This window comes from Magallana gigas, chromosome 4, assembly GCF_963853765.1.
Source record: "Magallana gigas chromosome 4, xbMagGiga1.1, whole genome shotgun sequence".
NCBI classification, from domain to species: Eukaryota; Metazoa; Mollusca; class Bivalvia; order Ostreida; family Ostreidae; genus Magallana; species Magallana gigas.
Window position 1 is genome coordinate 47,568,982 of NC_088856.1, and position 13,388 is coordinate 47,582,369.

The 13,388-nt window shown below is 39.9% G+C and overlaps 1 protein-coding gene across 1 annotated transcript; it reads left to right on the forward strand.

Moving 5' to 3' along the window:
* The first annotated feature begins 268 nt into the window (after positions 1–268).
* Positions 269–4,937, forward strand: LOC136275097 (uncharacterized). The gene is made up of 4 exons (XM_066083404.1): positions 269–3,087; positions 3,304–3,371; positions 3,662–4,723; positions 4,923–4,937. Exons 1-4 carry the CDS (start codon positions 1,176–1,178, stop codon positions 4,935–4,937), a joined length of 3,057 nt encoding a protein of 1,018 aa, XP_065939476.1. The 5' UTR covers positions 269–1,175.
* Positions 4,938–13,388: the final 8,451 nt, after the last annotated feature.

A 13,388-nucleotide genomic window follows, 5' to 3' on the forward strand; every position in this document is an offset into this window, starting at 1 on the left:
GGTTTATCCTTTGGAGAGCCCCTTGTTTTAATACTTTGACCCTTGGTTACCGTGGTAACATATCAATCCTGTGGGGAGCCCCTCGTTGATACCTTAAATAGTTGGTAAAAGTATGCACGGGTAGTACCCGGGAACATCAGCCGATAGACGTGGTCGTCATCCCGTCTAGTGCTCAGGGGCCTGTTTTAGAAAAACATCAGCTATTTAAACAACCCATTTTTTGTACGTTTTAACCACGCGTGTTTGAATAGGTTATCGGTAGTATGTTTTTCTTTTCGTTTATTTTATCAGGGTCTTTTCTGCCTTGTTTTGCTGTAAATTTCCTCGTCCCTACAGAACGTCAATACCTGTCAGGGAAGGAGGGTTCTTGGGTGCTGAAATATTTCCGGCTCCTGTATTTATGAGTAGCCTTTTCCATTTTCATGGGATAATTTATAGAGACCGCTGTTCTACAGTGAGTGAGTGAACTACGGCGGCCCTTTCGACACATCTCTAAAACTACTTATGAATTTATACCTGAGGGTGATCCTCGCAGTTTTACCAATTTATAATCGTCAATGCAGATACGTGCTTTAACTTAACATTGTGAAAGTTTGATATTTATATAATTTGTGTCATTTGAAAACTGATATTCTGCTTATTGAGTTTATTAAAAGAAACCTCCAATCAGTGTGGACGAGGCCATGGGTTATTTACATTTCCAAGGAAAACTTGCGTCTAACGAAGCCTCGATAGACCCGTGCAGCATGTGAACTTTCTACATGTACTTCAACTTAGTTCTGGTGGTTGCCGATATACCTAAACCTGACTGTAACCACGTGTTCACCTGAGGGTTCTTAAACACCACGTGCACCGGAACCGGGCTGACTATAAAGACGTTTTCCTTCATTTCATTATTTAATTTGTATATTTTTGTTTGTTTGGTTTTTTCTCGTTGAATTTTCTGTTTAATTTTATTTTATTTTGTTATCAAATATTTTGTTAAAAATTTCATACTTGTTCTGTTGATTTATGTAAGTTCATCAGGATGCATAATCACACATCCTCACAAATGGTGGCAGCGGTGGGATGCATCTGAGCTTGCATAAATCAAAAGATTTTCTTGTGTTTGCATGTTAGAAATTTTGACTTTGATATTTCTTATTTTTGTATGTTTCAGTGCATAAACTTTCACAATGTCACATATGCCGAAATGGATGACCGAGCTTATCGCGAAAGGGTCAAGCGTCAAGGACTGTTTAGAGGTGTGGCGTCAGGAGCAGGAGGCAATGAGAGCTGAGAGAGAGTCTGCTAGGGCTGAAAGAGAGCCAGTGAGGGCAGAGAAAGAAGCTGAGCGAGAACTTGAGAAGGTAAGGTTAGCTCATGAAAGAGAGGAGCGTCAAGCTAAGAGAGACAGAGATAAGTGGGAGGCTGAGAAAGAGATTAAGTTGAAAGAGTTAGCTCTTAAAGAAAGAGAGTTAGAAACTGGTCCCTACCCTCAGAGTGTTCAAACTCCTAGTGTAAAGTTGCCCAAATTTGAAGAAGGTCAAGACCCTGATGTTTTTCTAAAATCATTTGAGAAAATAGCGGGCTTACAAAAGTGGGATAAATCTCAATGGGCGGTTCGTTTAGTCCCCATGCTATCGGGTAAAGCTCTTGAGGCCTATTCTAGATTGTCAGATGAGGAGAGTGATAATTACGATGCTATTAAAACTGCTATTCTGAAAAGGTATGAATTGACTTCAGAGGCTTATCGGGATAAGTTTAGGAAATGTAGACAGTTCAGTGATGAGTCATTTAAAGATTTTGTTGTTCGTGCAGAAAGGTTCTTTCACCATTGGTGTGATAGGGAGGATATTGGGTCAGACTTTGAATTGTTGTTTGATTTGATTTTGAGAGAACAGGTGATAGGAAGTTGTTCAAATGATTTGCAATTGTGGGTTCGTGAGCATACTCCAAAGTCTATCAAAGATGTTATAACTTTGTCGAAGTCATTTCAGGTTGCACATAAAGGCAGTAATGCAGGTGGTGGACGAGGTAACGCAGGGGAAAAGCCGGGTCCCAGACCCAATAAGTTTGGTTCAGGTCAGTCCCAAAGGGGTAAGCAGGTCTCGCCATCAGAGCAAAGTAAAACATGTTACAAGTGTAACCGGGTAGGACATATTGCGCCAAATTGTCCTTTGCGTAGTACATATCAGTCGAAACCTCCTTTTAATCAAAACCAAGGGAATCAAAAGTCGAAAGAGCGGTTTGGTTTGTGTCTTGATGAAAATATGATAGTTTCTGATCAGGGTGATGGTTTTAATGAGAATAAGATGGTTGTTGAGTTGTCTGGCGTATCAGCTACTGATGAGTCTAGTCTTGAAACATGTTGTGAATCGGGTCTAGATTTGGTAAGTGGGGAAGTTGGTGAAAAAGTTGTCTCAGTTTTGAGGGACACTGGATGTTCCACTGTGTTTGTTAATAGTAAGTTGGTTTCAGATGATGAAAAAACGGGGAGAACAAAAGTAATCACTTTGGCCGATGGTACAAGGAGAACTTGCAGTGAGGCGATAGTAAGTGTGAAAACGCCATACATTTCAGGTAAGGTGCACGCGCTATGTCTTGTCTCACCTTTTGCTGATGTAATCATTGGCAACAATGTAAGCATTGTAGTACCGAAAGAGGCAGCACCTTTGACCATAATTGAGACTGCAGAAACAGTGGATGAAGAAGAATGTGGAGTTGTTCAAACTAGATCAGAGACAAGGAAACAGGAGGATGCAAAGAAATCAAAGCTGGATGATTTGAAAGAAGTGGACACAGAACATGAAGGTATGTGGTGTAATAGAGAGAAATTGATCGAGCATCAGAAAACTGACGACAGCTTGAAATCGGTGTTAGAGATGGCCCAAAATGGTCCACATGAAGGAAAGTCTTATTTCATCCTGAAAAATGATTTACTGTATAGAGTTTTTGACTCAGACTCTGGCGAAAAGGTATTCCAGATTGTTGCTCCAAAGAAACTGCGCAGTAGTATTATGTCATTAGCTCACGACACGCCACTGGCTGGCAATCTTGGAAACAAGAAAACAAGAGAAAGAATTATGAGAAACTTCTTTTTGCCAGGTATGTATATAGATATATCTCGGTATTGTAAGTCATGCTCTATTTGTCAAAAGGGGACGCAAAGAGGGAGAACGCCAAAAGCGAAATTGGTGCCAATTCCAAAGATCGATGTTCCATTTTCCAGAGTAGCGATTGATTTTGTGGGCCCATTACCGATGACAGAAAAGAAAAACAGGTATATTCTGGTATGTATGGATTATGCCACTCGATTTCCAGAGGCTTTTCCGATGAAAAACCAAGACGCAGAAAGTGTGGCAAATGCGCTGATAGAAATGTTCTCAAGGGTAGGTTTTCCTAAAGAAATTTTATCAGATCAGGGGACAAATTTTATGTCATCTCTCATATCAGAACTGTGCAAAATGCTTAAGGTCCGTAAGCTGTCAACTACCCCTTATCATCCCCAAGCAAACGGGCTAGTAGAAAGATTTAATGGGACTCTTAAACAGATGTTGAAAGCATATGCAGTTGTAGAGCAATTAAAATGGGATGTTCAGTTACCATATGTACTTTTTGCCTATAGAGAGGTCCCGAACGAATCAACAGGTTTTACTCCATTTGAACTTCTTTATGCCAGACATGTCGGAGGCCCCCTGGACATATTAAAGGAGCAGTGGAAGAACCAACCGAGGAACAAACGTCAGTTTTAAGTTACCTGATGGAAACCCGAGAACGGATGGAGACAGTACGTAAAATGGTTACAGATATGGAATCTCTAGCAAAGAAGAATCAGAAAAGATACTATGATAAAAACGCCAGAAACAGAAATTTTGAAGTAGGTCAAAAAGTCTTAGTTTTGTTGCCTACAAGCACTTCGAAACTATTGGCGCAGTGGAAAGGTCCGTACGAGGTGACACAAAAGGTAAGTCCTGTTGATTTCAAAGTGAGGTTGTCCAAAAGCAAAGAGACTGTTTACCATGTGAATATGCTGAAGGAATGGTTCGAGAGAGAGCCGGAGGAAAACAGTAAGTCTGAAATTATGGCATGTTTGAATGTTATTTCTAGTTTAGCCAATGACGACGTTCAGATAGCAGACGACGTGGTGTCAGATAGAGTTCCGACCCTACAACAGACAGAATCAGCAACTGACGTACAGTATTCAACAAACCTGACTGCAGAGCAAATGGATCAGATTCAGAGGTTAGTTGAAGAATTTGGTGATATTTTTACAGATGTCCCCAAGAGAACGCATTTGATGAAACATTCATTTAAAACTTCTACGGAGGTGCCAATTCAGATGAAACCATATCCGATCCCCTATGCATTACAAGACAAAGTAAAGCGTGAGTTACAGCAAATGATGGACCTTGGTATCATTGAGGAAACGGACAGTCCGTATTCAGCACCAGTCGTCCTCATCAAGAAGAAAGACAACTCGCTGAGATTCTGCGTTGACTTCCGGGAGTTGAATAAGATTACGGTATTTGATCCTAGACCAATGCCTAGAATAGATGCTATTTTGAATAAGATCAGCAAAGCTAAATTCATCAGCAAATTAGACCTCACAAAAGGATATTGGGAAGTACCATTAGACGATGACGCTAAGCGTAAAAGTGCATTTGTAACTCCATTTGGACATTTCAGTTTTACAGTTATGCCATTCGGAATGGTGAACGCACCGGCTACTTTTGCTAGACTGGTAAGCAAAGTTCTTACAGGGCTGGAGGATTTCACGGAGGCATTCATTGATGATATTGGTATTTATAGCAACACCTGGGAAGAACATCTTGAACATCTGGGGACAGTGTTCGAAGCCTTGAGAAAAGCAAACTTAGCAGCTCGACCGGCAAAATGTGAGTTTGGTTTTAATGAACTTTGTTTTCTTGGTCATACCATAGGGAGTGGGAAAATAAAACCGATGATGTCGGTCTCTATAAATTATCCCATGAAAATGGAAACGGCTACTCATAAATACAGGAGCCGGAAATATTTCAGCACCCAAGAACCCTCCTTCCCTGACAGGTATTGACGTTCTGTAGGGACGGGGAAATTTACAGCAAAACAAGGCAGAAAAGACCCTAATAAAATAAACAAAAAGAAAAACATACTACCGAAAACCTATTCAAACACGTGTGGTTAAAACGTTCAAAAATGGGTTGGTTAAATACCTGATGTTTTTCTAAAACAGGCCCCTGAGCACTAGACGGGATGACGACCACGTCTATCGGCTGATGTTCCCGGGTACTACCCGTGCATACTTTTACCAACTATTTAAGGTATCAACGAGGGGCTCCCCACAGGATTGATATGTTACCACGATAACCAAGGGTCAAAGTATTAAAACAAGGGGCTCTCCAAAGGATAAACCGGAAAGGTGAACCAAGGGGAAATATAATTATACACAACGAAGTTTAGTTTGTGAGGATGTGTGATTATGCATCCTGATGAACTTACATAAATCAACAGAACAAGTATGAACTTTTTAACAAAATATTTAATAACAAAATAAAATAAAATTAAACAGAAAATTCAACGAGAAAAAACCAAACAAACAAAAATATACAAATTAAATAATGAAATGAAGGAAAAAGTCTTTATAGTCAGCCCGGTTCCGGTGCACGTGGTGTTTAAGAACCCTCAGGTGAACACGTGTTTAAACTTAAGTGATTGTTTGCTTATTTATTGGCCACGGAAATCACTTCATTTGCGTCGCCGGTAGGCTTTCTGGCGGTCAGTTTGGACCAGCGCGGTTCGGTCATGTCGACATTTTGTTAATTATTTTTTTTAAAGGTTAAAGTTCCAATGTAAAGTTTTATTGTGTGCTTTTACTTATGTAAATTACCGATTTTGTGTGTGTTGTGTAGTGGGTAGTTAGGTAGAGTATTGCTGTTGTGAACACTCGTGATTTTTGACTGAGGATAAAATGGAAAAAGGGTATGGGTCATTTGGTCTGGGCAAAGGTGGATCTCGAGTGACGAGGGGCATGGGTATCACGGGGGACAAGGGAGCTAAGACGGGTGGCTTAGCCGGGACCCAAGGGAGGGACATGAGTGCTATGGAGGGCCCGGTATATGACAGATTAGACTAGCTCTTTGAGTTTGTCACGCCTTTCAGGCCCCCAGTGTACGGCACTCCGCACGCCCGGGTTGTGAATGATACTAGTACTGTGGTAGGGGAAGTAGACATGTCCCTTACTTAGGGGGCGAGTGGGGATGAGGTCAAGGAAAAAAGGGGTGTGTTGGGAACAGTAGGGCCAGGCCAATCACTGGTCATGAAATCTGCCAGGGAGAACCAAGGTGTGTCTGAGTTGCAGGCACGAGATGAAATTAGAGAGTCCCAGCTAGCTCAGATTATACTGTTGGTGGGGATATCAGGGTCCTTGGGGGGAACTCGCGCTCAGGGATCAAGCCGCAGGGCTAATACACATGACAATCTGCCTCCTGAGGCAGGGGTGAGCTCGCAGTCTGGGTGTCACGAGTAGACACTGGACATCCTCTAGCGGATGCTAGCGTTCCCAGGGTTGCAAGAACTGTGAGCACTGCTCGGGTGACACCAAGTAGCATGGGGGAGAGTAGTCCTCATGGAGGTGCTTCTCCTGGTCAGGGGCAGGTCGAGGGGCAGCGGCCAGGTGCTGAGACAGGTAGGAATGGTAATCACCACAGGAGTGTAGTGTCGGTGGTAGGCGGTGGGGAAAGTCATGCCTCAGACAGCTGCGTCGGGGCTCATGCCCGTCAGATTATGGGGGTTGTGCCCTGGGGGAACCATTGTATGTTGGGGCAATCCCAGATATGTCTGTATTTCAGAGTCTGTCATCTCACAGGGGGGTAATGCATTCTTGTTAGGGGCCCCCTCTGGCACCCATAGCCACTCGCACTCATCCCAGGGACAGTGGTACAGTAGAGGTCAACCCGAGAGTCAGTGGAGTATAATGTCACCTCCAGTACTCAGGCACATACGAGTGCCACTGTTGATAGCCATGCTAGGTCAACATACCCATTAATTAGGGAGAACGTGTCACTGGAATCCCCGGGGAGGCCTGTGGGAAATGCCTCAGCCTCCAGCAGTAGTTGGGAACGGTCAGAGCTGAACATCCCAGCTGAGGCCAAAAGTCTTAGTTTAGAGTGGGTGTTGTTTTATGCCAAATTCAGAACTTTGGCAAGGTACTATGGGTGGACAGATGAAGACCCTAAGAGGTTTATGATAAGATGTCTCTGCATCCTGAAATCTTCACTAGTATCGATGTAATCCTCGCTGGGGGCGGGCCACCCATGGCGGTGGGTTCTCTAGGGAATGCTCTCATAGAAATAAGGGGGACCCAGTTAAGACATCTAGTGTATGTTGCCCCACTTCAAGATGAAATGCCCCTGGGCATTGATTTTAAGCAGGAGCATGGAGTACAATTGCACTGCAGCACAGGGGAGTTCTGCGTCGGAGCTAGTCTGACGATACAGCCCATCTTTATGTGAAGCTCTCCCGTCGTGCAGGCTTTCCCGGTACGTCGCGTGCGTCTACTTCCATTGTCAGCTGGGTGATTGATTGCGAGATAACCGATGAAATTTCTGACTTTATTCTTGAGCCCGTAGATGAGTTTCCGGTAGGGGCAATTCTGTCGAGGTCATTTAACAAGTCCGGAACGAGAGGAAAGTTGTGCCTTATGAACCCCACGCCGAGGGCGCACATTTTCGGCAGGGTCAGTCCTTAGCAACCGCAGTGCCTGCGACCAAAGCAGGGATTCCGGAGGCGTCCGCGAGACAGATCAGAACGGAGAGTCTTTACGAGGTACCCACACACATCAAAGGGTTACTCGATGACCACATCAAAGGGTTACTCGATGACATTCGGACCAATGCTCTGTCTGACGTGCGCGATGAAGAGGTGCGGCTTACAACGCAATATTCAGATGTATTCCCCATTAGTGACTTAGACCTTGGCGAGTTCACAGCTATCGAGCATCAGCTTCAGGCGCGGAAAGCCAGGGGCACAAGAGTCGGGATGGGAAACGCAAAGATACGAATATTGCATTTGTAGAACCATAACTCCTCTGGGTCTTATAGTACAGTGTGACCAGTGTAAAGATTGTTTCATCCTATTTGTGTTAGTTGGGGAGATGCGGAGTCAAGGAGTTGGCAACTTACTACTGCCCTTATTGCATACTGGTAGTAGCGTAGGCTTTGGGGTCTAGAAAGCTGAATAAGTGTTCAGAACTTCAGCAATAAGGTTTGGTGTATGGCCCTTACTTTATTGCTCTGTTCGGCCAACAGTTAAGGGAACACCAGCGTGGAGGAAGAAGAGCCAGGACCTCGACAGGACGGGAATTGGAGGGGTCATCCTTGACTTTTCTTATGAACTGTGTTAATTGTATTGTTTACTGTTTTGTTAAGAGTGTATATTTGCTTATATATTGACCGTGGAAATCACTTCACACTAATGGTTTTAATGAGAAAAAGCTTCTTCTTCTTACTTTTTCTTTCCCTGTTGTAGGCAAGGGCTGATGCATGTTGAATATTACAAGTAATAGCTTGCCAGACTAAACAAAATTATTCAACGGAAGCATCCATGTATCAATTAGGCTATCTTGTCAAAAAATAATTTTAATTTTCGCTGCTGATCATAAATCTATAAACGGAACGTGCAAATTTAAGACGAAATGTCAGTCTTTACTTCGATCTAGAACATGTACATATATATATCACTTGAAATTCGATTTTTTTATTAATTCAATTTTTTAGGAATTCACTCATATCAAATAAGTTCATGTAAGCTTGAAAGCTAGAGATTTAAAAATAGTCATTTTTTTAAAATTGTATAAGCCGCCATGTTATATTAAGATGCAAAATCAATTGAAAGGCTTGAGATTAAATAGCCATTTTTATACCCGCACTTTCTTAAGAAAGTTCGGGTATATTGTTGTTACCCTGTTCCGTCCGTCCGTCCGTCCGTCCGTCCGTCCGTCCATCCTTCTGTCACGTTTTACTTTCTCAAACTGCTCTTACATCTTATAAACCAACAAACTGAGCTCTTGGAGTTTGATGGGGGGTGTCATCTTGTTTTGTAAAAAGTTTTCAAAAATTCTCTGGTAGTCCTGGGGGTCAAATAATTGGTAAAAAATGACGTGTTTTAACAAAAACCCTTCTTCCTCAAACTCCTCCTACATTTTCAACAGTAAGCAAATCATCTCTTTGAATATGTTTTAGGGTTTGCTATAGATGCACAATAAGGTTTCGGAATTTTCAATTTTGTCCTGGGGGTCATTTAATGGCTGAAAAATGACTTCTTTTTTTTAAACTGGTTTCAAAAACGTCATTTTTTTGGCAGTAGCCAAATGATGTTCTGGAATATGATTGTGGGTGTCATATTGAAGTGTGATCAGGTTCCAGAATTTTTTTTTTATTAAGGGGATCAGTGGGCAACAAAAAGACGGTTTTTTTGCAAAAAAAGGATGGTTCCCAGAACTTCTCTTACAACTTTTGGAGTAGCTACGTCATCTCTTGGAATATAGTTGGAGCTGTCCTATAGATGTGCAATAAGGTTTTTAAAAATTTTAATTTCATCCAGGGAGTCAAATAGTAGCAGAACATTGACGTTTATCACTCAAAAAACAACATAGATCCCAGAAATCCTCTTATGATTTAATGGATAGACACATCATATCTTGGGATATGATAAGGACTGTTTTATAGATATGCAGTAAGATTTAAAAAATTTAAATTTCATCTAGGGAGTCAAATTGTAGCAGAAAATTGACGTTTATCACTCCAAAATAAACACAAATCCTAGAACTCCTCTTATGATTTAATGGATAGACACATCATTTCTTGGGATATGATAGTGACTGTTCTAGAAATGTGCATTACGGTTTTGAAAAATTTAAGTTAACCCGAGGCTCATTACCTTCATACCGTTTGATGCCCTATAAGATTTAAGAATATATATGAATAAGGGGTGGGGATCTTAACCGTTTTCGAGATTTTCGTGCACGTCCTGTTCGAGGGGGGGTGGTCACGACCACCCCCAAGGCCCATGACCTACATACCGTTTGATGCCCCTTGACACAAGGAACAAAAATATATATGGTTTAAGGGTGGGGATCTCAACTGTTTTGAAGATATTAAGGGACTTGCTGTTTGAGGGGGGTCAGGACCACCCACAGGGCCCATAATCTACACAAAAGTTGATGCCCCTTGATATAAGGAACAAGAATATATGGTTTAGGAGTCATGTGTAAACAGATAGCCAGGCTATGACCTTGAATTGTTAGTATTAAATAATGGTCTATGATATTTAAGTGTACCTAGGTACTGCGCAGTGAATGGTGTTAATGGTAATTAATAGAATGAACTCTGTGAATCTTGTAGCACTGCGAAGTATTCCTAAATGGTGTTATAAAAACCAGGCGAATAATACGGGCATAATAATATCCAAATTGAGAGTTTAAAAACAAGTGTCATATTTGGCGATTCTGTGTCTGCAACGATAGCTCTGGTACTCTATATTGAGTCAGGTATTGTGTATTCTATATATTAACCTTTGTAACCTTTTATGCCATGTATGAATGGACGTATTATGAGTAAGTGATGCCTCATACTAGGTGGGGGACTCTGAGACCCAGGACTCGGAGACTCAAATCCTGCATCCAGACTCTTTGATTGGCAGTTTTGACGGTTTTGTTACTTTATTTAGAAATAAAATATCAATCTTAATTTTGAACACTAACTGTTCACTCATGATCGTCGTATATGGGCCGAACTAGTCAAAACTGTCCATCATAAGTAAAACCTTATATATACCCATGTGAAATGATATTGAGCAGACTCCTGATTTGGGCTGCTATTAGCTGATGTAATTGTAACTATACGATCACGCTTAATAAAACCGCTTGAGAAAGAAATACTGGACTTGTCATCACTAAGTTTGAGCTGACCCTCAATTGGAATCATAAGACAGAAGGCTTACACATGATTATAACAGTGTCTGAGATATATAGTAATTTCCAATTCCTGGGGGATGGGGATGACCCAAGGGGTCAGATCTAATAAACCTTGCTAGTAACAGTCAATATATGATTATGAAAACCCTATATCATTATCTTTGTCCATTTTCAAGTTACCATTTACAATAGTCTACGATTCTTACCATATGGTTCAATGCTAGACCCCGCACCCTTTTGACCCCCCCCCCCTTCCGAAAAATGGTTGTCTAACCCCAAATGAGAAAAATCAAACTAGGGTGCACAACTAGATATGCAGGATAATAATTTCCCCTTAGGGTCATGACTTACATACCATAATGATCTGATGCACCATGACCAAAGGAGGAATAATATCTTCGGATTAAGGTGGTAATCTCAATGGTTTTTATGATATTTGATAATTTCAGGAAGAGCACTTGGGATCATGACCTACATACCATCTGTAATGCCTTGAACAAAGAAACAATATAAATATATGTACATGATATATGATTCAATTTAAGAACCTAGATATTGATCTATCATCATTGTTTTGTAATACTTCCTATGTACACGTATATATATATATATATATATTAGTTTGTGTTTTGTTCTATACTATTCATGTTCATGACTGTAGTATGGCTAAGTCTTATTTTAAATTACATCAAAAAACTGTCAAATATATGACTTGGAGCCCCCACCCCAAACAAATTCATATATTAACTGCCCCCTCCCCCTTCTTCCCCCTGGACAATTTTCTGGATCCAAGCATGTACTCCTCCTCAAATTATAGATAAAATGAAATTTAAAAACTTGCACTTATTTATCCTTAAAATGAAAATAACCTTACATTTACACTTTTCTTCAATGTCAAATGATATATTAAAATCAAAATATAATTTGAGGTCTAAGAAAATTTATAACTGGTAAAAAATTTATTCTTAAAAAAATCACATTACACCATGCCTAATTGACAAATGATCTATTCAGATATTATCAGAAGTCATATTTCTACCTTGGGGTCAATAACTTATATTCATCGACAAGTTAAAATTAATAACAATAAATGATTCAAATTATAAATGTTTATATATATATACTCCACATCCACCCCCCCCCCCCCCCATAAACCTTGTTCTAAAGATTCAGTCTTCTTACATGTGTACAGAAGCAAATTTTAAACCATTTCTTGATTACTTTTTCTCTCCTAATGCACATTAACATTTTTGAAATTGCTTAATTTAATTTTTGAGATTTATAAACAAAATGCTTTATGCATGTGTATTCGCCTATTTGGGGCAATTGTAAAGTCTCCTAAACAAAGCACTGTTATCATTAGGCTAGGAATTACCCACATGAATCATACACTACATATGAATTAGATAAAATTCTTTATTATTTCTAGTTCTACAAATGTAGAATGTCAGGGTGTCTCGAAGGAGGCATAACCTAATATATACAATTTGATGTGCAATGACACAAAGAGCAAGAATAAATTATATGGTTTAGGGATGAGGATCTCAAAAGTTATCAAAATATACAGTATCTCATCATTTCCTATTTCATAAGGGGGAGGGGGGGGGTTAAAGACAACACCTGGGGGTCATGTACTTTACACCATTTGATGCATCAAAATGACATAAAAAGATATTTTGTATTTTCCTGTTTCATGGAGTCAGAACAATCCCATAGGGCCATGGCCTACATTGTATTTGATGCATTATAATACATTAGGAAAGAAAGACCCCTTCCTTCCTATAATAACTCATATAAAAATGATAAGTCTCTACACTTACTTAAACATGTAATACACAAATTTAATACGGAATTGTTACAGGATCAATATGGGGTCAACTCAATAGTGTAAGTCTGACAAATGAAAAAATAACTTTTGCAATTAAAATGACAGAAACTTTACATATGCGATAGGATAGGTAACGATGATAAGCTATTTAAATATTAAAAGATGATGATACAGTATGCTAGCAAAGGGAGATTACTTATTTAAAAAGTGAAAGTAATACTTAAGGAAGGAGTCTTTTCTGGTTTTCGACTTGTCAAACGTAAATTTGATTAATTGTTCATTAAATCAAGATGAAAGGAAATTAAAATAGTATATTTTTCTTTCTTTTTTACTATCATACAACTTGGCATAGAAAAATGTAATCAATGTTTAGAGTGGAACAAGGACTATATTTTTGGCGTAGGAAAATATCACATGTTGCGCAATTCAGAATTCCTGCAGATTATATATATATTATGAGTCTGTTTTAGCATTTTAAAAACAATAACAATAATGTTGGATTTTTTTTTACTAATGTGAACTAATAATGTAATACTTGGGTTTCAGAATATGTTTTTAAAATATGATTTGCCTATCAAATAACATTTTTATAAGCTTTTTAAAGCGCCC

What these genes read in the sequence shown, in the direction of transcription:
- LOC136275097 (XM_066083404.1), top strand. Translation starts at nt 1,176, where the DNA reads ATGTCACATATGCCGAAATGGATGACCGAGCTTATCGCGAAAGGGTCA. An exon ending in GAGAAACTTCTTTTTGCCAG is followed by an intron (nt 3,088 to 3,303) that starts GTATGTATATAG and finishes CTCGATTTCCAG; the next exon opens with AGGCTTTTCCGATGAAAAAC. An exon ending in TGATAGAAATGTTCTCAAGG is followed by an intron (nt 3,372 to 3,661) that starts GTAGGTTTTCCT and finishes TCTTTATGCCAG; the next exon opens with ACATGTCGGAGGCCCCCTGG.